The sequence below is a fragment of the Mytilus californianus genome, unplaced genomic scaffold, assembly GCF_021869535.1.
Source record: "Mytilus californianus isolate M0D057914Y unplaced genomic scaffold, xbMytCali1.0.p SCAF_1, whole genome shotgun sequence".
NCBI lineage: Eukaryota > Metazoa > Mollusca > Bivalvia > Mytilida > Mytilidae > Mytilus > Mytilus californianus.
This window is the reverse complement of record NW_026262581.1, coordinates 53596562-53622258: the sequence shown is the minus strand read 5'-3', so window position 1 is coordinate 53622258 and position 25697 is coordinate 53596562. Positions and strand designations below refer to the sequence as shown.

Genomic DNA, 25697 nt, shown 5'->3' with positions numbered 1-25697 from the left:
CTTTGTATTTAATGAGGACATAGTATGTTAATGTGCATATCCACAAGAAAATTTTTATCAGTTGACTTTTGTAGAGTTATGAGTCTTTGAACTTAGGAATCTGATGAGATTTTGTTTGTCCAGTGACAATGTGGGGGCGTGGGGTATGTGAGCGTGCTCTCAAAGGTTCTTTAATTTATAATGTCTCCGTTTCAATAAGGCGAAATGTAATTTTTTATAGTATTTCTTCTTCTGCTTCTGGTTTGTCTTCTTTTGCTTTTCAAACAGTCTTGTCCAGGACAAAACCTTTTCATCATTTGACTAAAATTTATGATATTTTGGCATTAAGGTGTGTATTAATATACCACAATTGTTGGCATAACACCATGACCTCTATGTAACCCTGACCTTTGACATTAAGGTCAAAATAATTGATTTTTGGGACAGTTATTGTTATGGTTAGGCACCAAAAGAAACATCAATTAAGATAAATTAAACACCTATTAACCAAACATAATTTACAAATTAAAAAATACAACTGGAGGAATATAGTCCCTTTACTTTTCATGCAGCTAGCAAGACAAATATTTCCAGCACTATTCATCAGGCTAACCGGACAAATAGCTTCAGCAATATTCTTGTGGCTATAGTCGGACAAATAGCCCCAGCACTATTCTTCTGGCTAGCCGTACAAATAGCCCCACCACTATTCTTCCGGCTAGCCGGACAACTTAGCCCCAGTATATAATATATATAAAATGTTTTTTATTATGTCGTAAATCGTTTATAAAGTTGTTATATAAAATAACGTAAAATAATAAAAAAAGTAGAAAAAACTATTACTAGCTAATAGTTAACTTATATAGATAATAGAAGGCCGAGCTTGTTATAGTCCGACTTTGATATAGGCCGAGTTTGTTTTAGGCCGAGTTATCCAAGTCAGCTGGTTCTCGGCTGTCTACCATTATTGAGCGAAGCGCTAAATGCAATCGAGTTCCAGTTTACCAGTAGCGTGGCTAACAACCAAACATCTTGCTAGATAATTTTACCAAACAGGTAGTAAGATTTTAATCCTAATCCTTACCCGAGCTTGGCAGATTTCCCACACATTTTAATGTTGTCAATGCAATGCTTAGATATTGGCAAAAGAATCTATTATATATATATCGATGCAAATTTTCATATCCATATTATGGGTAGGATTGCCCGTCAGGCGTCAAACGGTCATTATGCAGACAAAGCTGTGTAATTCTAATAGTTTTAAATCCTGGCAGCACCTAGATATATACAAGTTGTATACATTTTGTGTTTTAAAAAGAAAAAAACTTTTGTGGATTTTGCTAAACATTTTCTTTCCTTGCCACAGGTGGTGTAAAAATGAACAAAGTCGTGAAATCTTTGAGATGGTTCCCCTCAGGTAATGATTGTATTGTATCATTGATTGATATGGACAATAGAAATCTACTCACAACAAAGGTGATTTAAAAAGTGTAAATGAGTGGACTGTATCAAAGAAACTCAGGTGTTTGTTTATTTCACCATCTTCTGTGGCAAGGAAAGAAAATGTTCATCAAAATCCATAAAGTGTTTTAACTTTTTAGAACATAAATTGGATGTAACAATAATTTATCTAGGTGCTGCCAGGCATTAAAACTTTTAAAATTACTCAGTTTTGTCTGTACTCAGAGAAAATTTCATGGTGTAAACACAGCCATTTTTGTTGAAGTGTATAGATGAACCTTAATATATAGCGTCAAATTGGTTAAAATTTTACAGTCATTCGTTAAAATATCCTTATTGTGATTCGTCAGAGGTCTCAAATAATTATCGTTACCGTTATTTTTGGGAAAAGATTTAACGTGATCAGGGGTGTGGAAATATTTGTTTTGACCACTGTGAAGTTGTCCCCAGGCAAGTGAATTTGTAAATTTTACTTGTCTGGAAGAAAAGTTACTTGCCCTGATTTCTTTATGAATTTTGGAATGAAGATGTATTTTTCTGTAAATGTGTTTGTTCCTAAAACACTTTGAAACACAATGAAAATGGTAGTCATGGTCTTTGTATGTTAGAATGATCGAAATATAAGTAGAGAATACACCAATGAGATAGATAAGAAACCAACCATAAAAAACAACTTTAAACTATTTTTAAGAATCTAGAGGCCAATTTTGCAAATTATTTTTCAATGCTAGCTTATATAATTACATGAACCTGGGAGATCATATCATGACTTATATTTTTTCTTCACTGTGAGCCTGCACTGTGAAGTTAAAAGTTACTGAAGATCGAGATGAAACCCAAATAATTAATAAATTATTGAATTGTTGTTTCCACACACCCCCCCCCCCTTTTTTCCCCCAAAAACACTTTTGGTAGGCCAATTGTAAATTTGAGAGTATTTTAGATAACTAAGCGAAATCAAAACATTATAGAACTTTAAAATCCTCTATTTCTTTTATTTTCATGCTATTTGTCCTAGCTTTGCCACTTCTGATTTCCGTTTCTTGTCAAAACCAAGTTCTTCGATCAACCAAGTTTTGTTTTTTTAGGAGGTGCCTCTTTTTCGTTGGTTAACTTCCGAGCGATGACCTATTTAAAGATTCTTATCCAACTAGACTGGTCATTTATTTTCATTCTTGAGAATCAGAGCTCGATATTAATAATGACAATTTCCAGTGTATCGTTGCTATGATAACCTGATCTACAATCCCGAATCAATGGGAAGAAAATGCAGAATCTTGATGAAACCCGGGTTCGCACACTTATTTTTTGTTGTTTGATAATCGATTTATTTCTTGATCATTGATTTACTTAAACATGTTGCTTTCGTCTTATTATTTGATATTTTTCTACTTTGATAGATAAATTTTGAGGACTTTTCTATATGATTATAAAAATTTACATTGTCAAGCAACATTTTTTTTACTTGTCCAAGGGCAACAAAGACAGAAAAAATTGCTTGTCTGATCTGTCAAATGTGCGAGTTGGGCATAGCATTTCAACACCCCTGTTGATTCATCAGTCAATTTTTTATCGTCTAGAATAGAATAGAAAATTTTATTTTAAGTCGGGTTACATCATAGAAACATTACAAACATAAGCTCTGTTGAGCTTTTTGCCGACATTAATAGCAATAACAACACACTCAATATTAAGACATATACAACATATGCAATAGACATACAAAGTAAGACAGCTATATTGCATAAGCAAAAATTTGCATATATATAAAAGCAAGCACAAACAAGTAAAGCACTAAACTAGATTATAAGCACATAAAGCAGACAAAATAAATAAAGCAAATCTAGTTCTAAAAGTTGCATGGAAAACATAAAAAATCAAAAGCTTTTTAAAAGATCTGCAGGAGCCACATCTGCATGAGTTGCCATTCCAGTTGTTGATCATACTTTTAAACTGGTTCAGGTTCGACTGTGCACGTTCGTGTCAGGCAGCTCATTCCAGAGTGTAGCTCCAGCATACCTTAATGAATGAAGTCCAAACTGTGTTGTTCTCACCAGTGGTACGTACTTCAACAGTCTACGGTTGCTTTCTAAAAGAGTAAGGTACATTTTTAAAATTAATAATTAATATTATGGAAAAAAATTGTGACTCTTTGTGTAATATTTTAAAAACTTCTATTGCCATCATTCGTAGCCGTCTTTTTTTAAAAGAAGGTAAACCAGATTTTAACAGAGTTTCATACTCACTATTAACATCTTCCTAGATGAACCTCAAGGCACGTTCTTGTATTTTTTTTCCATTTTTTAAGTGTTACCCTCAACACAAAAATGCCAAACCACAGGACAATAGTTGAAATTAGACATAATATATGAATGATAAATAGTTAACCTTCCCAATTTAGATAGATGTTTCCCAATTCTTTTTAGTACATTTAACTGCCTTGATGCTTTTTTACAAATTTCAGAAATATGTGTTTTAAACTTGAGTTGATAATCTATTGTCACTCCCAGGAGCTTTACCTCAGTGTCACATAAAATTTCATTCCCCATCCAAATTGAATTTATTATCCCCACTTTTAGATTTATTGCCAATGGCAATAGCCTGAAATTTATCCCGATTAGCTTTCATTTTGTTGTAATTAAGCAAACCAATCTATTAAAACTGCACTTTCCTTTTCCAAAGATTTAACTAATCCGTTTATATCTGGTCCTGAGTGTGACAATGTATTGTCATCTGCATAGTTGTACAACTCATTTTCTTTTACAAAATTGTCGATAAGTTTTAGTGCCTCATTTGACAGCCCATATGCCTTCAACTTTAATAACAGTAAGTTATGGGGTAGGCAATCAAAGGCCTTCGAAAGGTCCATGAGCTGCAACATATAAATTTTGGTCGACTGCTTTCTTCCAGTCCTCAATGACTTTTAGAAGTGCTGTATTACAGCCATAGCCAGGTCTAAAAGCTGACAAAGAAGGATGAAATATCTTGTTAAAATATTCTATTAGCTGCTAACAGGTCTGTAGTTTCCTGCCTCTAAGGGGACGACCATTTGATATTCTGGGGGGGGGGGGGGGGGGGGGGGGCCAGGAGGATTTTGAAAATAAATAACTCAGCCTTGATAATAACAAAAATGAATGGTTTGTTCTGTGGTAGTTTGAAAATAAATTACCTGACCTACAATGTATTGAAAATAAATAACTCGGAAGGTTAAGCCATTTTATAAATGCTATACTAAAGTATGAAATGGCACCAGATTCTTCCAAAATTCGTCTTTTTTCATATTTTTTTCGGGAAAAACTTCCCAAATCTTTTATAATACAATGTATAAATATTTATGTACTTGAAATGTCTGAAAATGGGTTTCAATTAACTAGAGGTATATTAACTCAGGAACATTTACCTCACTTTCATAAGAGGGCTGTAACTAAATTGAGGCAAATGCCTCAGGTAGGAAATTTCAAAAACAAAAGCTTGTCTTCATATTAATTATTTTTTACCTCGAATGCCTTGCAAGAAGCAAATTCTGTTCACCCTCTGACATAGCCCCTGTTTTTCAAGATCCCTGTTTCTCATTTAATTATAGTTTTCAGTGTTATTTGTCTATAATGTTTGTCGTTTTGTGTTTTATCTGTTCCAGGGTTTGTCTTTTGTTCATTGATTGCCCTTCTTTATTCTCTTAGTGTTGCATTCCATTTGTAATTTAGTAATTTTTTTTAAACTTGAGTTTATATTATTTTATTTAAGGACTTTTTATCTAATTTTACAAACTACATGAATTTCAAATTGTATCTCAGTTAGGAACTACATCAAGTTGTAATTGAAATGTGTTATAGAAACTTACTTGACATAGTTATATCAATGATAATCAGCCCCTCTTAACTTAATTTGAGAAAAAAAAACACATAATTGACAGGTATATTAAAAAGATTTTCTGCAAGCCAAAACACTATAAAAAAAAAGCAGCCACATACTTAAGTTTGTGAATTACACTTTTTGCTTTATCCTACATATTGGTCTTTTGATGTTGTCCCTAAAAACTAAAAGTCTTACACTGCATCTATATATTTTTGCTTTGAGACCAAAATATTGTCGAAAAAATAATTAACAGAACTTGCGTTTCAGATTAAGAAAGGATCTGGGAAACGCGCAGAATGTATGATTTTGCATCATTTTTCTATATCTTCTAGGGGCCTTCAGCGGCCCCAAAACCTTAGCTGAATTTAGGCAAATATGTTTGACATTACTTTTAAAAGAGGCTTAGTTACAGCCCCACTTTAATACCATGTACGTATGCAATAAATGCAGTTAAGGAATTCAGAAGATTCACTTCCACAGGATGATGATTCTGATTAAATGGTACATAATGATTTGACTATACATTTATTATCTATTTAGGAATATAAAAAAAAATTAAAATTTGTGTGTTTTCAAATATTATAAATATAATTGTGAAAATAAATAACCAGTCCCTTGTTTTAATGAAAATGAAAAATCATGCTTCAACAGTGCAGAAAATAGATAATCTCTTCTTCTAGATCACAAAAAAAAAATAACCAATCCAAAACAAATCCTCTTGGCCCCCACCAGAATATCAAATGGTCGTCCCCTAACTGGCTATTCTTCTTATGTAATGGAACAACCTGTGCTTCCTTTAGATGGTCAGGAAACTGAACTTTTTATTGACATATTAATAAGTTTAGTAATAGGTTTTACATGTACAATTACTAGTTTTGCTATTTTCAAAATTTTGACTGAATTATTTACACCATCAAAGCCAGTAGCTTTGTTTACATTGATCTTATTGATTTGTTTTTCTACAAATTCATCATTAATTTCATTAAACAATAAACTGCCTTCAACATTACAGTTCTCTATAATGGTTTTAATGCTTGGATGGTTTTCATCTACCTCACAGTCACAACTATCATTGCCAATGTCTTTGGCTTAACATTTACAAAATAATCATTGAAACTTCTGCAACATTAGATTGATCATTTATGATGTTATGATCATTGCATAATATAATATTGTTGTCAAAATGACTACCTTTGTTTGTTAAAAAGGGTTTAATTGTTGGCCAGAAATCTTTTTGTTTTGGACCGCTAGTCACTCACTCAGCAACACTCTATAAAATAGTTTCTTATAGACTGACGTCTTAGTTTGGTAACAATGTTTCTTTGTTGGTGATAAAATTTGTCTCCCAGTTTTTCTTTGATCTTATTTGTAAATATTTGTTGTGTAGCATTTGTTTCTTGTAGATTGCATTTTTTAGATGTTTATTCATAAATGGTGCTGGTTTTAAACAGTTTTTCTTTTTTTAACTGGTATGTGGTTGTGACAACTATACTCATTAATTTTGTATGAAAAATAGTGTAATTATATATGCCTTTGTTAACATTGTCTGCATTATCTACAACTGTTGTAAGGTTTGCCTGTTCTAGGTCGTATAAAAAGAAAGTGTACATTTTATCGTCATGCACCAAAAATTACTGTTAACGTCATTTGGCTAGAATTTTTACCGTTATTCATCATGAAGGACAGTACCCCCATTAATACCCTCATTAAACTGTTACAAATTATCTACATTCATATCTGTAAATATTTAACACATTGCAAGTACACCTGAGTACATGCTGGGGCAAAGCATGAAAATGTTAAAAAGATATGAATGTAGATAAAAGAATTTTCCTCTGTCTTAATATTTCGGGCATGAACTGTGTAATTTATGTGAAAACAACACTTTTTAAATTTTTTTTTTAATTGAAAATTTGACATATTTTGTATGGGGTAAAGAGAAGTTTAGATAAGTAGAACACTTTAGATTGTCAAATATAAAACATTTTTAATTTAGAGAAAAACTAGAATAGATCAAATTTGGCACTCAATGTCGCAAGAATAATGTCCATTGTCATTGATAGTCAGAATACGTCAAAGTGGATGAAAACCAAATTGACTTGAAGAGAGGCGAAAGATATGGCAAGCTGTTTTTATATTTGTTCAATTTCAAGATATCTTATCAAGCTAAATCAGATATCTTTTAAACTAAATAAGATATCTTATAAACTAATTGAGATATCTTGATAATTAAATAAGATATCTTATTAAACTGGTTTAAAAGATATCTTATAAGCATAACAAGTGTGGACACAGATGAATGTGGATAGTATGTTTGGATGTTTGAGTGTTTTATATGACAAAAGGTGTTCTATGTTTTTCCTATATGGTGTTATTAACTGTGTTGCACGATGACAACCAACCTGAGCATGAGGAGTGTTGTTTATTTAATATTTAGATTTTATGTTCAAGAGGGCATGAAAGAGACACTAATTGCATTAATGACCAAATGAGTATGATAGAATATTTTCCACATCTTTGATTTTGGATAAATTTTGTAGCTAGGAGAGCATCACATAATAGGTTCATTTTTTCATGTGATTTTTTTTTAAATGGGAGATGATATCTGAGAACATGATATCAGGAGGCTGCAATTCAGTGGTTGTTGTTTGTCTATCTGTTACATAATATTTGTTTTTCGTTTATTTTGTGTACATAAATAACATAAATGACTATGCGTTATGGGCTTTGCTCATTGTTGAAGGCTGTACGGTGACCCGTAGTTGTTAATTTCTGTGTCATTTTGGTCTGTTGTGGAGAATTGTCTCATTGGCAATCATACCACATCTTTTTTATATGTATTTGCTCACTATTTGTATGGTTCTATTTATATTACTTTGTGGTGGATTGTCAGTATCATTAGTAAAATATTTTGTTAAAATGTCGAAATTATTTCTCAGATTAGAAGACATTTATTGGTTTTTAGTAATGAAAATGCCTGACATGATGCTTGGGGCTAGATGAGCTAGAAAGTAAACTTCTGTGTTGTTTTTTATCAATTCTTTGATAACATCTCCTCCAAAGCTGGCCGAAGCAAAAAAAAGTTTTGACCAATATGAAAACGATATCAACAAAAAAACCTTTGTGAGCATGCTTCAAAGACTCATAACTGCTCCAAAAGTAATCTGATAGAATTTCAAGCATGTCAAGTGGGTATTATGAAAATCTACTTAATATGTCTAAATATCAAAAAAGTTATAGTATTCAATATGAAAAAGGTATTGCAAAATTATTCTCTTTTCAATTTTTTTTGTGATACATGTATGGATAGAAATATAAGTGATACCAATACAGTATTTGTTGTGGTATGAAAGTGTAGTTATTAACATTTACTGTAACAATGTTAATTCACACAAATTAAGAAATAAACAAATGAATGAAAAATGTTGAACATGTACAATGAAATATAGTTTTAGAAATCAATTAGGCCAGATAGGCCTTATAAATTTTTTTTTTTTTTTTAACATACTGAATGACCATTTACACTCAGGACCGAGTCATCAGTAGGCAGTACAGATGTATTAAAACAACCTAGCATCATATTGCTAGTAGCGAGTGTAGCATTGTCGGGTAAATTTGTTCTTTTTTTTAAATTTGGTTAAAGGACAAAAAATGTTTGGTTCAAATCATAATAAAATGCTTTTATCTCCTTATTACTTACATTGTACATAGAATGGATACTACCCTGACAAATCCTTGTACATGAGAGTTGTCTGTCAAATCTTTATTTCACAAAGAATGAATTGCATAACAATGAACCTAGCTCAAAGCAAAGCACTTTAATAATACACTTATACAAAGAGCTCAATCCAGTGATATACTTTGTACTACAGGTCCTTCATGAACATCCTATCCACCAAAACCATATCTCACAAACATGCCATACTACATGTACATGGTTCGATCAGAAGTCCTGAAAAAGATATGAATTTTATTATCATATTTTAATTATACATACACAGGTTAAAAGTTATATACTCCAATGGCAGTCTTTCCTGCTAAAATGTCATGTGTAGAATGTGATATACCATTTTTGGGTCTATATGGGTACTGTCCTTTATATTCATTAGGTCATTTTGACACAACAAAATATATAGAAAATGTTAACTTTGATCTGGAAATTGACTTCTTTTTCGCAAAATAAACCCACTAAAACTAAACTTTGAATGCAAAAGACCCCTAAATGGCTAACAGATATTGCTATAAAGAATAGTCCATGATGATTATTGTTATTAAAGAGTTCATGAAATGTACACTGATTCTGTCAGTTGAATGGACTAGAATGAGATAAGTTATATAAACATAAAGGTTTTTTCAACAGTTGTGGTGTAAATTAAATCAGTTTTATTTTAAGGTTGACATATATAAGTATATATGTAGACCATTGGCTTTTCAACACTTACAATATCGATTATCTATTTATTGTTATATTGTTGGTATTTTTCACCTTCCTAAAACAGTTTTAACGCAACATGAACGCAAGCTTAATAGATCTTGATAGGGTGTCCTCACATATTTTGACGTTGCTGAAAAATTTTGGTTGACATATGTATCCTCTTCTCATCGTTTTTCGTGCTATTAAGAATGCATACTGTCGTCACAATTTCCATTGAAAAGGCATGCAAAGTACAAATTCATATGACGAACGAAAACATATGATCTGACTATATACATGTACATGTATGTATAGGTTATCAGCTTTTCTGCACATATTAGCCGGTAAGCCCAATGAACCTATTATGGCGAGTGAGCGCAGCTGAGCTAAAATGAATCAAATTGTGTCCTCAGTGGGGGATATTTTAAGGGATCTATATGAAGAAAACCTGATCATCTGTTTATCGTTCTATTACTGGCTTTTTCACCTCCCTAACTTGGCCTAAGACAGTTTTTACAGACGAAAGCAAGCTTGATAACTACTCCTCACACACATGTATAGATTATCGGCTTTTCTACACGAGTCATGAATATCGTAAAATGTTAGCCAGTGAGCAGGCCCGCAATGAACCTTTTTAGCGAGTGAGCCCAGCTAATGAGCTAAAATGAATCAAATTGTGTACTCAGTCACAGTTGGTGATATTTTAAGGTATCTACACAAAGAAAACATGCTTATATAAATCTCAGTGGCGGATCCACAACTTTTCATAAAAGGGGGGTGGCCGCTGACTGACCTAAGGGTTGCCCACTCCCGTCATGCTTCCCCAGTGGCGGATCCGGGGGGACGGTTCCGAGGGTTGGAACCCCTACTTTTTTTGGACGATCAATGCATTTGAATGGGGACACATAGTTGGAACACCCCCACCCTTTGTCCCGAGTTGGGAACCCCCCTTTTATAAAATGGCTGGATCCGCCCCTGCTTCCCTATAAAATCAACAAATTTTCCCCACCCCCTGGATCCGTCTATGTAACTGTTTATCGTTCTGCGTAATACTGGCTTTTTCACCTCCCTTACTTGGCCCTAGACAGTTGCTTATCTGTTTATCGTTCTGTCACTGGCTTTTTTAGACTAGAGACTTCATGTGTACAAACCTGACGTCAAACTCGTGTACTATAAAAGAAGAGACAAATAATTTCACATTAAATCCTGTAACATTACATTTAAAGATAATTACAATCCAAAGTAAATTATATTACGATGTCAATGGACTAAATTCCCGCGCAAATGTCATCACTGGGATAGACCAAAACGAATTTTAGGTTTATGTATCATTCACATTCCGATCAATTTACTCAGTTAAATAAAATATATGTGTTAACTATTTTTATATTGGTTTTGAATTTAGTTAATCTATCAGAAAAAAGGATTTATTTCTCGCAGATAGCCCTCAATACTATACACCAACTCGACACTAAAGCTATAAAACCCTAAAACATAATAGTATATGGAATCGTCCAAACGGATTACCTAATATTGATGTAGGTGAAATATGTAGATTCAGAATTGTGTACACAGAAATAAGATCAGAAATAAAGCCCTATGTAAGGTGAAAACAATAACACAACTGTATAAAATCATTGTTTATTAAATTTGCTTGCATAAGAACCATGAAGTTAAAATTCATAACGATTACGTTTATCCTGTCAACCCCTTTTCTTCATTGCATCAAGGCTTCCGTTGCTTTACATCGAGCAGCAATTCAACCAATCGGGGAATGTTAAGTTGGGACATACCTCTATTTTTAGAAGCGTGATCTTTACATCGAGGCTTGCGTTGCTTTACACCGAGGCCACAGTAGTTCGACCAATCGGGGAATGTTTATTTGGGGCATGTGACCTATTGAAATGCAGGTTTTATAATATTTTAATCGAAATTGTAGAAAAATGAAATGTTGTTAGTACATACAAAACAGAAAATGATGAATACTTTTAGTAAAAGATAAATTGGATCCGGGTTCTGTGTATTCACATCATTTGTACAACTCTCCTTACTGATGCCATTTTTTGGAATTTCTGTGACCTAAATGGTTCGCGAAAATTAATATTTTATTATATATATAGTAATAAGATATCTTATTTAGGTTATAAGATATCTCAATTAGTTAAAAAGATATCTGATTTAACTTGATAAGATATCTTGAAATTGAACAAATATATAGTTTTAAAAGATATCTTATAAACTTATATAAGATATCTTATTATATAGTTTCTTACAAAGATATCTTATAAACTTAATTAGAAATCTTTGAAACTAACTAAATAAGATATCTTCCTTTCTTTTACGAATTGAAATAAAGTATGGCTATATGTTTGACAAAATATTGACCAATCATGAAAAATCAATAGCAATTCAGATCGAGATTACCAATCTGTATCTGTATAGATTCTGCAAGTGTAGGCACACCTCCAATGGAGAATATATCCAATCCACTACACAGTAATATATCAATAAAAATGACTTCTTCTGTTTCGCCACGGTTATGTACAATTAATATATAATTTCACGATAAAAAGATAAAAATTTTAATCGGTATGTACCCATGCATGTAATAACCAAAATTTATAATTGGTTGATAACTGTCTATTTGATTTGATTACAACTGATGAAACCTGTAGAGATTCTCACCCTGATCATCAGATTCATGCCAAAATAATTACTGTGCACTTAAGCTTTATTTCAATACTTAGACTTTTGTTGCAGAAAGCTCGACATAGGGAAAGTGATCCTGCCGCGGTGTTAGCTTACTTCCTAAAAACTTTATATTTTAGAAGGTGGAAGACATGGATGCTTCATACTTTGTATATAGATGCCTTATATATGTTATGAAGTTTCCGTCTGTCATATGTCCATTGTCCTTGACCTCATTTTCATGGTTCAGTGTACGTGACTTTTTGAAAAAGAAGTTAAATTTTTTGGTAATGTTAATTTCTCTCTTACTATGAGTAATAGGCTAACTATATTTAGTATGTGCATACCTTGCAAGGTCCTCATGCTTTTCATACAGTTTTCATATGACCTTGGTCACATTTCATGGATCAGTGAACAAGGTTAAGTTTTCGTGGTCAAGTCCATAACTCAGACACTATAAGCAATAGGTCTACTCTATTTGGTATATGGAATCATTGTAAGGTGTACATGTCCAACTGGCAGTTGTCATCTGACCTTGACCTCATTTTCATGGTTCAATGATTAAAGTTTAATTTTTGTGTTTTGGTCTGTTTTCTAATACTGTATACAATAGGTCTACTATACTTGGTGTATGGAATGATTGTAAGGAGTACATGTCCAGCTGGAAGTTGTCATCGGACCTTGACCTCAATTTTTCCGGTTCAATGGTTAAAGTTAAGTTTTTTGTTTTGGTATGTTTTTTTAATACTGTATGCAAATAGGTCAACTATATTTGGTGTATGGAAATAATTTATGATGTACATGTCAGTCTGTCAGGTTTCTTTTGATTTTGACCTCATTTTCACGGTTCATTGCTCAGTGTTAAGTATTTATGTTTTGGCTTGTTCTTAAACTATAAGCAGTACTCGGGTTAACTATATTTGGTGTATGAAATGATTGTTAGGTGAATATGTCTGTCTGGCAGGTATCATCTGACCTTGACCTCATTTTCATGGTTCATTGGTCAATGTTAAGTTTCCTGTTTAAGTTTGTTTCAAAGAAACTGTAAGCAATAGGTCAACTATATTTGGTGTATGGAATGATTGTAAGGTGTACATGTATTTCTGGTTTGGTTTATCTGACTTTAATCTAATTTTCTTGGATCATGTCAACATTATGTGATACTTGTATTATATTTAAGACTATCAACATAAAATCAATGGTCAGTAAAGAAGGCAAGACATTTCAGCGTGTGCACTCTTGTTGTTATCAAGCCTTAAATTTTATTGGCAAACATTTATTCTCGGCTGTATTAAATGTAAAGTGCATGTTATTGACATACAAATTCCTAAAAATGGGGGGTTATATGCAGTTCCACAGAGGTTGTAAATTTCACAATAAACGAAAGAAAACAAAGAAATTCCTTGCTCCCTAACAATATGCATGAAACTTGTTTAATGTGCTTCAAGCAGGAAAAATTGCAATCATATGATTATAAATGACAGTTTACCATGGCCACCATCAAAGAAGATCCCAATATGCAGAAAACAGGGACATTGGTTTTGTTCTTATTCTAGGTAACACTACTTTTGATATCAAAAAGATTTAAACGGAAAAAGTTATCACATTTAATTTGTAAGAAATCTTAATTGTTTATTTTTTATAGATTCTTATTTAATATACATGTATAAAGATATATAAGATATCTTATTTAATATATGAGATATCTTATTTGATATATAAGATATCTTATTTGATATATAAGATATCTTATTTTACAAATAAGATATCTTATTTTACAAATAAGATATCTTACTTTATATATGTAGGACTCAAATATATGGTGGGTTCCAGATCTATGGCAGATTCCTAATCTATGGTAAATATGATGTCATGCCATCCCCAATCTATGGCAGATTTTTTTAAATTATCTTAATATATGGCAAGTTTTGTAATTTCCTAATCTATGGCGGATTTTTGTTGTTTCCAAATCTATGGCCGATTTTGTGCAAATGTAGAGCAAGGCAGTACATATACAATCACTGACTTGTCTTAAATAAGTTGAAATGTACGACAACGGGAGCATGTCTATAAACATTTGTGAAATAAAAATTCCATAATGGTCAACCAAATCGTGATGTCAACCATAAAAAAGTGTAGAAGTGATATATACCATAATACAGAAATCAGGATTAAAATGATCTTCCTCGCAAAAATAAGCATTTCCTAATATGTGCATGGTACCTGTTAAATCCATTAATTAAAACATCTAGAAAAATGGAAGTCCCTTAACAAACAAGAAAGCAGTTTTTTTATAAAAAACAATTAAAACAGTTTGACTTTTCACATAATATTTATTTCAGCGTTAATCAATCTTTTTTAACTGGTGACGATTTAAGTCAAGGTGGTATCCTGTAATTTCATTTTCTCACTTTGAATACTTTGCCAGCCGTAGAAGCTAAAATATTTACTATAAGTCCATTCCCAAAATATCCACTACTAAAAACAGCTGTGCCTTTCTTGATCGCGGGATTCGGACGGTACAATAATTAGTGTCCCTCCTATGGATAAAAGATCACATCTTCAATTAAACATATGGATAAAAGATCACATCTTCATTTTAACATATGGATAAAAGATCACATCTTCATTTAAACCATCGGCAAATTGTTCTAGAGGGAAAGCGGAGGGGGTCTTTTTGAATATTTTAAAAACAGGACTTCAGGAAAGTTTGGAGAGCCAACAACTTTACTGTCGGCGACGACTTATATGGCGTTATTTTATTTTGACGTTATATGTTACTCTTTCCCCCGGAAAATTAAGTAATTCCTAAATCTGCCATAGATTTGGAGAAAACAAAAATCTGCCATAGATTTGATTTGTTTGGGGTTTGTAACGTCATATTTGCCATAGATAAGGAATCTGCCATAGATTTGGAACCCGCCATAGATTTGAGTCCTACATATATAAGATATCTTATTCATAATATATAAGATATCTTATTCAATATATAAGATATCTAATTTGATATATAATATTATATTAAAGATATCTTATTTAATATATATGATATCATATTTAATATATAAGTTGTCTTATTTAATATATAAGATATGTTATTTAATATATAAGATATCTTATTAATACTATATAAGATATTTTATTTAAAATGAAATATATCTTTATAAGTCTATCTAATTAAGTTTATAAGATATTTTATTGAGCATATAGGATATTTTATATTAAAGAAAGTGGGGGCTCAATTGAACTGTATGGTCATCAAACTTATTTTTGTCACATTTTTATCAATGCTTGCACACTAAATGATAATAAGTGCACCAGGCAATTGAATGCTTCTAATATATATAGTCTTTCATTGATTTCTAAAACTGTCACCTGTCAGATCAAATCAGGTAAAACTTTTTAATTAAATCCCAAGTTTAACTTAAATTTCTTTCAAGAGGTTGTTAATAGGTGAAAGTTTGGGCTAACATTTCCATCTACTTTAAAATGCCTCCATCGTCTGTTCAATCATACATGAGAATCTGTGTTTCAGTTGGATTTGAATAGGACAACGAAGGCATCAAAAGATAAAAAAAAATTGTATTGTCAATCTTATTTCAATTTGTTTTCGGTTAATCTAGAAATTCAAATTTAAGAAATTATTATAAAGAATTAAAAATATTTTATGAAATTCCAGTGGGGGAAAAAATTCTGTGTTTTTCCTAACAGAATTCAGCAGCCAGAAATATTATCAGGAATTAAACAATTGTCAACAAACCAACATGATACAAAAATTAGGGTATGTTTCAAATTTCTTAAAGCAGTCACTTTGCTGGCATGGTCATATTTGATCTAAATTTTTTATAAACAAACTTTTAATGGTTAACATATACCCCTCTTTCATTCTATCCAAATATGACAAAAACTGTTTTTGTTAGCTTATTTTTATTATATTTTGATGCTGTTTTTCATCACGATCCTTCCATAATTATCACCTGCATCAAAGTCAACAGATACTATGTACAGTAACTGTTTTTTAAGATATGTCATATTTCCAATAGCTTGAAAAAAAGGTAAAATCACAAAAATATTGAACTCTGAGGAAATTTCAAAACGGAAAGTCCCTAATGAAATGGTAAAATCAAAAGCTCAAACACATCAAACATTAACTTATGATACAAGATATCTCATAAACCATACTTTAGGACTCCAAAAAATCTTATTTATTAATGGCTGATTGTAAAGTTATTATTCATAAACACTTTTTAATACAGCTAACATGTCTGTAGCGCGACTAATCTCAAGGCATACTAATTCAGGTCTCAGATTGTCATTTCTAATACACCTATCTGCTTTCTGGATAACATCACGAATATTAATTAATAGACTCTTCTCATCTGCCATTTTGAAAGTGCGATCACATGATCTAGATATTTACTACTGCGTAGTTCCAAAAGGAGCAGAATCATTGTTGAATTTATTTACTTATGTTATTTAATTTAAAATAAGATATCTTATATAGCTTATAAGATATCTTGTATAGCTTATAAGATATCTTATATAGTTAATAAGATATCTAATGAAGTTAAAAGGATGTCTTATATACTTTCAAAGATATCTTATAAAATAAATAAGATATCTTATTAACTTCAAATTAAATAAGATATCTTATAAACATCATAAGATATCTTATATACTTTATAAGATATCTTATTAACTTGATAAGATATCTTGAAATTGAACAGATATAAAAACAGCTTACCATAGAAAGATACCAAAGGGACATTCAAACTCATAAGTCATAAATAAACTGACAATGCCATGGCTGAAAAAGAAAAAAAAATACAACAGACAAACAGCAGTGCAAATAACACAACATAGAAAATTGAAGATTTAGCAATTTGAACCCCACAAAAAACTGGGAATGATCTCAGGTGCTCCAGAAGGGTAAGCAGAACCTGCTCAGCATGTGGCACCGGTGATAAATCTAAATTGGTTAGTCAGTTCTATCAAAGTCTATGAAAACAAATAGGTTTTAGAAGACATGTAAATACATTAATGAAATCTCATTTTATCAATCTTTGGCGAAAGCAAAAAGTGTCATGAATTTTTTAGATGGCAAACTGTGTCATACTTCAAGTTTAAACAAAACCTTGGATTTGAAAATTATTTAACAAATATAAAAGATTTTGGGAGGCTAAATTCACCAGATTCAGAATATCAGCTCATACTCTTGACTTCAAATAAGGTTAAGGGAGATATCAAGGTATTATCAGGTTAAAAAGACTGTGTAATCATTGCTCATCTGGCATGGCAGCAGATGAAATTTTTTTTTTGACTTGTACAAAGTATTTAGTTGAGCGTTGTAATCTCATCAATGCTATCAGTTTACAACTTCCAAGTTTTACACAACAACATGTATATGAGTATGATTACACTCATTTACAGTTGCTATTCATAATAACAGCATGCTTTTAAATTAGAAACATTCTTTTTATGCTTTATTTTATCTTTAAGCCTCTTGAACAGAAAGAAATGGAAGAAGAATTATACGATTATGATGAGGATCTCGATGAAAAGGTAGGCATGTGCAGTATGTATCAATTGTCTATCCTTTGAAGTTCAAAGTGAATAAATATGTTTATGATTACCAATTCGCTTGGCTATGATAATAACATTAGCGGTACCAATTTTGCTCCACCAGATGTGCATTTCAACAATAAATGTCACTTTAGGCAGTGATGCTCGTTGTCAACATTTTTGAAAAATCAAACCCTAATACAAACATTTAAGAGCTGATAAATCCATAAAAAAAAACCTACAGTAAAGTAAAATCTGGGCAAGGAATCAGAGCTTTACATGAGGGAGATTTTTCCTTAATTTAAAATGATTTTAAAAGTTTTACAACACCAAATTTTAATTAACTAATATCTGTATTTTAATGTTAGTACCGAAGTACTTAGCCAAATTACTTTGTCATTATATATTAAAGAATAAGCATATAATTGGCAAAAAATAGGAGAAATAGATTGATTGATTGGTGAACACTATTGTGTTATTTCTTGGTGGTTAGTTTTTATTGGTGGAGAAAGCTGGAGTGCCCAGAGGAACCACTGACTGATTGGATTCAAGTGCACCTGCCACATGCAGGCCGGATTCAAAGTCAAAACCTCAGAACCTCAGAGTTGACAGACTAGTGATATTGAAGTGTGACTACTAGACCACTCAGCCACCATTAAATAAATAGAGAAAAATGACCTTAAATTTAAAGAATTAAGAAATAAAGATCCCCCATCTAGACCTTCTTATATGAAATCATTATCTCAGATAGAAAATAATGAAAATAAATTGCTAGGAGATTGTCAAAAAAGAACTCAAGGCAAAAAAATGTACTGTTCAACTTCAACTTCAGAAACAAATTTGGTTTACAGTAATTTTTAAACCTTGAAGCTCATAATAAAATTGATGCAAATTTACCAAATCTGTGTAACAATTTTTTTATAATTTATTTTCTAGCCTTTTGTCAATGAAGAAGATGAAGAAGATGGATCAGCTGTTATAGGGGATGAAAAAAGAGTAGGCAACATGTATTTTACAGAATTTCTTGGTCCGGTCTAACTTATTCATTGTTTTGTGATTTATATTTCCTGTCTTTCTTCTTAAATACATGGGATGTTATATTACCGTTTAATTTTTATACCCCTCCTTTTATAGTAGGGGAATTTTTAATTGTTTATCCTTCTGTCCTTTACTCCATTCTATATTTGGTTAAAGACTTTGGTTCGGATAGTATTCCATGAAGTTGTGGATACTGCAGCTTGAAAATTAGTGCAGTGTGATTATTGAAAATTATATGCCAGATTTGATTCATGATTCACTGAACAAATAAGAAATACTCTGGGGTTTCAGTATTAAAGCAACTATAAGCTTCAGTTTTTGAGTGTTTGTATTTGCCTTCATGCTGGATATTTTTTTCTTTCTAAACAACTGTTAGAGGTTTATGAATGAGCTTTTGTCTATTTGATCACTGTTTGGGTACAACATTTGTACATATTTTAGGTATTTTCTAGGTTTTGTTGTTTATTTTAGATAAAGAAATCTTTAGTAAAAGTAATGATTCTTGGAGGCATTGGGTAGGTAAAAAATTACTTTTTTATAACATGTTTTAAGTATTATATTTATAGTTTTTAGTAATTGAAAAGTGATACCAAGATGGACAATTAATGACATTTGGCTGTGTTAGGCCTAATTTGTCTTATTAAGAAAGGTCTGTTAAACAATACAGAAGTTAAAAAAGAAAAATGGAAAAAGCTGTGAGGTAAATGCAGATTCGACATCATCCATAACCAAGTCACACATAAAATTTATTTCATAAAATTTTGAATCCTCAGATTAGAATAGATATATGTGTCTCAAATTTATGGGAATGTATTTATATTAGATATCAAATACGTTGAATATATTCATTTATGATAAATATTTCTCTGCCCAAGGATTTGTATTAATTTTAGACTTTGATTATATATCGACGAGGTATTACCCTTGTCTAGATCGAGCCATTGTCAAAAAAGTGTTTCTGTTTATCTATATAACTATGACATCCCTTTTGTTAGAGACCTTAAAGCTTAGTGAGAATTTCTATATATTATTGCATTTAAAAGGATTTTATATAAAATTCTTATAATAAATAGTTATTTCTGAACATATTTTTAGTGTTGGTAAAACCTCTTTAATGAATCAGTACTCAGATGGTACATTTGATGAAAAATACAAAGTTACAATTGGAGCTGATTTTGTTGTGAAAAAAATTACAAAAGATACTGAGCATTTAACATTACAGGTATTAAATTATTTTTTCATGTAAGAAAAAGATTGCATTCATGGAGTTATCTTCCTTTGTCAATAATTTTAGTTGAACCAACTTAATACAATGCAATTTTTGAATTATAGCTTCCCCTATAAAATGAATGCAATCTTTACCCTTCAGTTGTCACAAGCGTTTTTAGTAAAATAGTTTGGAAAATGTGTATTATCCAAATTGATAATGAGTTTGTAAGTAATTAAAAGCTTTACAAGATATTTCTCTGTTCCCTCTCTAAAAGAGAAGAGGTCAAAGGTGTTACTAAAAAACTCATTAATCGAATACAAAATAACAATGCCTTGGCAAAAAATGAGAAGACAAATAACAGTACATAAAAGACATCATAGAAAACTAAAGACTGAGCAACACCTACCCCACCAAAAACTAGTTGTAAAACTGATCCTGCTCCACATGTTGCACCCATAGTGTTGCTTGTGAAAGTACAAACCCAGTGATAAGACTTATATGGTAGGTCACATTTGAGGAAAAGAAATAACTAACTTACATGGCAGATTGGTCTCTTGTGAAGAGTTGTCTCATTGGAAATTATACATATACACTCCTCCCAAGGTTTGAGAGAGGTTGCAGCACTCACAAACATATTAAACCTTGTTTCCAATAGTAACATGATTCCAGTTGTTGTTGTTAGGGTTATTCCATTAAAATCTATGTGGGAAGGAAGGAAGGGACTTTCAAAATATCCCTACCACCAAGAACCATTTTTTGATAATTTTGCATAATGGTTATAGACGCATACTGAAAAAAGACCCATGGCCCACATTCAATAATTAAACTTCCCTTTCTCCCCTCCCACAAACATTTTAATGGAATAGCCCTTAGTTGTTGAATTGGTTGTTGTCTGCCATATTTGGATTTAGTCCAGTGTTGTTTTATGATTCAAACCATTGATTTTTTTCTTCTGAGTTATTTTACATTTTGTCAAGCCTTTAATTACTGGTTTTTAATTTTTCTTCAATGCAAATCTTTAACTTCTTGAATTTGGGTAAAGAATTCACTCTTGCTTATATGACTTATATATACATATCATTACTTATATAAATTGCATGTATACTTGTATAACAGATTTGGGATACAGTAAGTCAAGACAAATTCCGTACTTTAGGACTAAGTTTTTACCGAGGAACAGACTGTGCTTTGTTAGTGTATGATGTTACGCAGCCAGAGACGTTTAAACATCTTGAATCAGTCCTTGAGGAGTTTTTGACCAATGCTTATCCAGAAGACGAACACAATTTCCCATACATAGTCATTGGGAATAAGATAGATAAAGAAAATAGATTGGTATAATTACAGTAATAAATTTGAAATTTAAGTTTTAACATAATGTTTAATGTTTGGGGTAGGGGTATATGAGGGTAGAGAAGCCGTCAGGCGTCAAATGGTCATTTTTGGCTACCGTAAGCGTCAAATTGGTTAAAATTTTACCGTGATTCCTCAGAGCCTCAAATAAATATTTTGTTACTGTTATTTTTGGAAAAAAATTAACGTGATTCGTCAAAATAAGATTTTTTTTAATGTCTTAAAGAAAGTGTACATTTTATCTTCATGCGCCAAAAATTACTATTAACGTCATTTAATAAGATTTTTTACCGTTATTTATCATGAAGGTACCCCCATTACGACCCTCGAATATTGGTTACCATTTCTAGCTAGTGGGTCAATTAGGGACAATACTTACTTACCTCAATGGTCTCATTTCAGGGAGTATCTGTGTCCAGCACATATTTGTGTCAAAGTAATTTCGAATTTAATAGGTAACTAGGTATCAGATTGTCTAGAATTGACGATACTGGTAGAAGATAGTTATTTAGTACAAAATAGAATAATATCATATCAACAAATGTTTCAGCTAAACAAAAGCCCCTTAACAGTGTCAACTTTTTTTCTTCAAAATTCAATATTTTTTTTGTGTAAAACAATATGAGAAGGGCATTGCATTTGCACCAAATAAAAAAATGTAGTCTTTAATTTGCGCATTAAAGGTTATATTTCATTTGCCCCATAAAATAAATACTGCTATTACACCATTTTACAGGTAATATATATGACAAAAAAGTTATTCATACATTGTATCCTGAATTTGCAGCTCATATAAGAAATAACACCCCCACCCCACTGGAAAATTATGTGATAGCGATTGTCTTTTAGGTATATTAAATTTAGTGTTCATATGTGTGAGGTGACATGATGAAGTTTTATTCAATTGGAGGAAATAAGACTTAATGTTTCATGACCACACATTTTTAGGTTTTCTAATGTATTAAAAAATGGAGACCAAATCTGTAGATTTTAACCAAGGGTTTAACAAAGGGTCCTTTATATATATTTACAATTATAACCAATGGTTTTGAAATTGATTCCTTGTTTTACATTAAACCAAGAGATAAACACCCTGGTCCTGAATGATAAATATCCAATCAATTAAATAACAGCTATATTTATAATGAATTGTTTTCATGTTTAGGTAACAAAAGAGGAAGCTATGAAATGGTGTAAAAAAAATGGAAATATTCCCTATATGGAAACCAGTGCTAAAGATGGAACCAATGTTGAAGAAGCCTTTATGTCATTAGTTGTAAGCATGTCAGGAACAGTGGTTGAATAATTAAGAGATTTCTATCTTATGAATGCAGTGTAAGTACAAGATCTGTGTTACTCAGCTTCTGGGATGTACAGTCAAACTTGTATATAAAGGTCATCCTCAGGACTTGAGAAAACTAACCTTACAAGGGTGGTCACCATATTCTCAATTTTATTTGAATTGAGGTCAAAATAGCATCGGTAATACTACAGCAGGGCTTTAAGTGTCACCTGACTAGACAACCATGTTCATGTCTAAAAGAGATAACCTTTATAGCATTTTTGACTGCACAATTATAGCAGAGATCATGAAATAAGCTCAGGAGTCTTTTTATACATATTATGAAACTATAATGACTATAATCAAACTAATATTGATGTGAAATTTGTAGTTGTCAAGCAGAAAATATTTTTAAATTACAATCTGAATTGTAAAATTTAAATATGAGCACAACTGCACCCATATTACTATATAAACTTGTTCTATGCAGCCTCTGCTTCAATTGTAATTTTGTCTGATTTGGCAAAGTATTAGAGTTACACAGTTCTTGAAATTTTGTCAGTACTTACTTTTACTTGCTCTTTGTGTGTTGCAAGAAATAAAACTTTTGGATATTCTCCATTTCCCTTCAAAGTCTTCCAATATGTAAGCACTGAATGTGTAGATAAAGGTACTATCTTTGGTTAACTTGCCTGCTATCTGAACCATGAAATCATTATTCGCTATGGTACATCCTTCTTTTGGGCAAGGTCAATAGTCAAGCAGAGAACCAATCAACAGTACATAAATATTGTGAAACCAGGTTTACAAGTTAGTTCAAAAATATGTTTTCAGGTTGTAGGTGTGTTTGATTTATCATTTTCATTTCACTATGTTCATTTATACTAGATTGTTTACATGTGTAATTCTATAGAACATTATGATTTAATCAATTTAAGAAAAAAACTTCATATCCTTATTATATATGTTTATAGTGAGAATAGTGGCCTAAAAATTAAAGAATACATAACTTAAAGTCCCTCTTTTTGATTTTGATGTGTATTTTGTTGAATTTAAAACAAATCATTTCAGTAGTTAAAAGCACAATTGTTTTTCTTTTCAGGACAAATATGTTCCTGTTCCTGCAGACATATCCTCAAACAATACTGTTTTATTTGCATAAATCATAAACTGAATTACCCAACAATAGAATGTAGGGTTCAAGCAGATCTGGGAATCACACTTATACATATACATCATTCACAAAGAGGAGATTTTAGAAAATCACAAATCGGTCCAGTCCTTCTTTCATTAATGGTATAAACATACAAAAGAACAATGCAATTCTTCCTTCTTTATACTGAATTAAAAAAAAACTTTCACAAATATCCTATTTATATTTAAGAACAATGAACAAAATTAAACCATAAAACAAGATCTTGTTTTACTAATCATTGTTAAAGCTCCCAGCATTCGAGCACACTTTAGCTACACTTTTGTTTCTCATAATCACACGTTTCATGCATGTCCTTGGCAACAAATAAATATCAACAAAGCATTATTTCACATTATAAAAGTTTTAACTTTTGAAATGTATGTCAAACAAGTTCAAACGAGTGAATTTAGCAATAAATATAATAAAACCCACATTATTTCCAGTACATATACCTGTAAGCAGATTTTCCTGAAATCACAACCTCGCAAATTTTTCTTTTTAAAAATTGCAATAATAAAGACATGTGATAATTTCTGAAGTTACAGTATATATCTACTTGTATTTTTATTTCCTTTTAAATGCCACTGGACGTTAAGCAACCAACAATCAATCAAACCTTTTTAATGTATAGTTCATCTTAATATGATCTTTAATCTTTTACACACATTGGTGAAACACCTTATTATATACAGATTTATTAGTACATTTATTAGAATGAAACTTGATATAATGCAAGTTATAACTTAGGGATGCTATAAAAATCACTTTAACTGAAGATTTCAGTCATCATATTGATGCCTTTTGGGGTTTAAAGATTGCATTCACGAAATCAAAACCCTTATGTTGCTAGCTTGATAGTTATTAATATTTCTACTTATAAGATTAAAAAAACAAAGTGCATTGAGCACAACATTCAATACATCCTATTCATGAACATAAGTCATTAACATAAGTAAAGCTTTAGAATTTAATAGAAATATACTCTTTTGTAATTTAAGTGATATAGTTATTCTTTTGTTAATATGTCTGAAAATGAAAAATTCAGTTTTATTTTGAAAAGCAATGATACTGACATTTGTACTGTATGTGAAGCTTGAACATGCAGTCATTTGAAATAAACAAAATGTTGTTAAGAACTGTTGTAGTATTAAAGTTTATTGTAATATCTAGTTAATATAGTATGAATAACACCTCCTCATAATGTAGATATAAAATGTGTCTCTTATCATTGGGAAAATATATGTCTCTGTATATTTTTCTATTTATTTTTGTTTATTTTTGTATTTGTATTTTGTAAATGTCAACTGGTATCATTCTTGTATTGGAATTTACACCAATAAAATTATTTTATTTTATTTGATTCATAAACTTACTATTATCACTGATCCATATAAATCAAGCCAATGTCATATGAACCCTGCTAGACCAACATGTACACCTTAAAGTAATTCCATACACCAAAAAAAGTTAAATAATTAATGGCTTATCGAAACAGACCTAACCACACAAGCTTTATATTGACCAATAAACCATGAAAATAAGGTCAAGGTCATATGATACCTGCCAGCTAGACATGTACAACTTGCAATCATTCCATACACCAAATATAGTTGGCCTGTTAATTAAAGTATTTCAGAAACAGACTTTACCAGGAAAACAT

The 25697-nt window shown here is 31.2% G+C and overlaps 1 protein-coding gene across 1 annotated transcript; it reads left to right on the top strand.

Moving 5' to 3' along the window:
* The first annotated feature begins 960 nt into the window (after positions 1-960).
* On the top strand, positions 961-25397 carry LOC127721466 (ras-related protein rab7-like). Its single transcript, XM_052228212.1, has 8 exons — positions 961-1035; positions 17897-17959; positions 18896-18955; positions 19469-19512; positions 20093-20219; positions 21324-21542; positions 22726-22895; positions 23945-25397. Exons 2-7 carry the CDS (start codon positions 17915-17917, stop codon positions 22864-22866), a joined length of 636 nt encoding a protein of 211 aa, XP_052084172.1. The 5' UTR covers positions 961-1035; positions 17897-17914; the 3' UTR covers positions 22867-22895; positions 23945-25397.
* Positions 25398-25697: the final 300 nt, after the last annotated feature.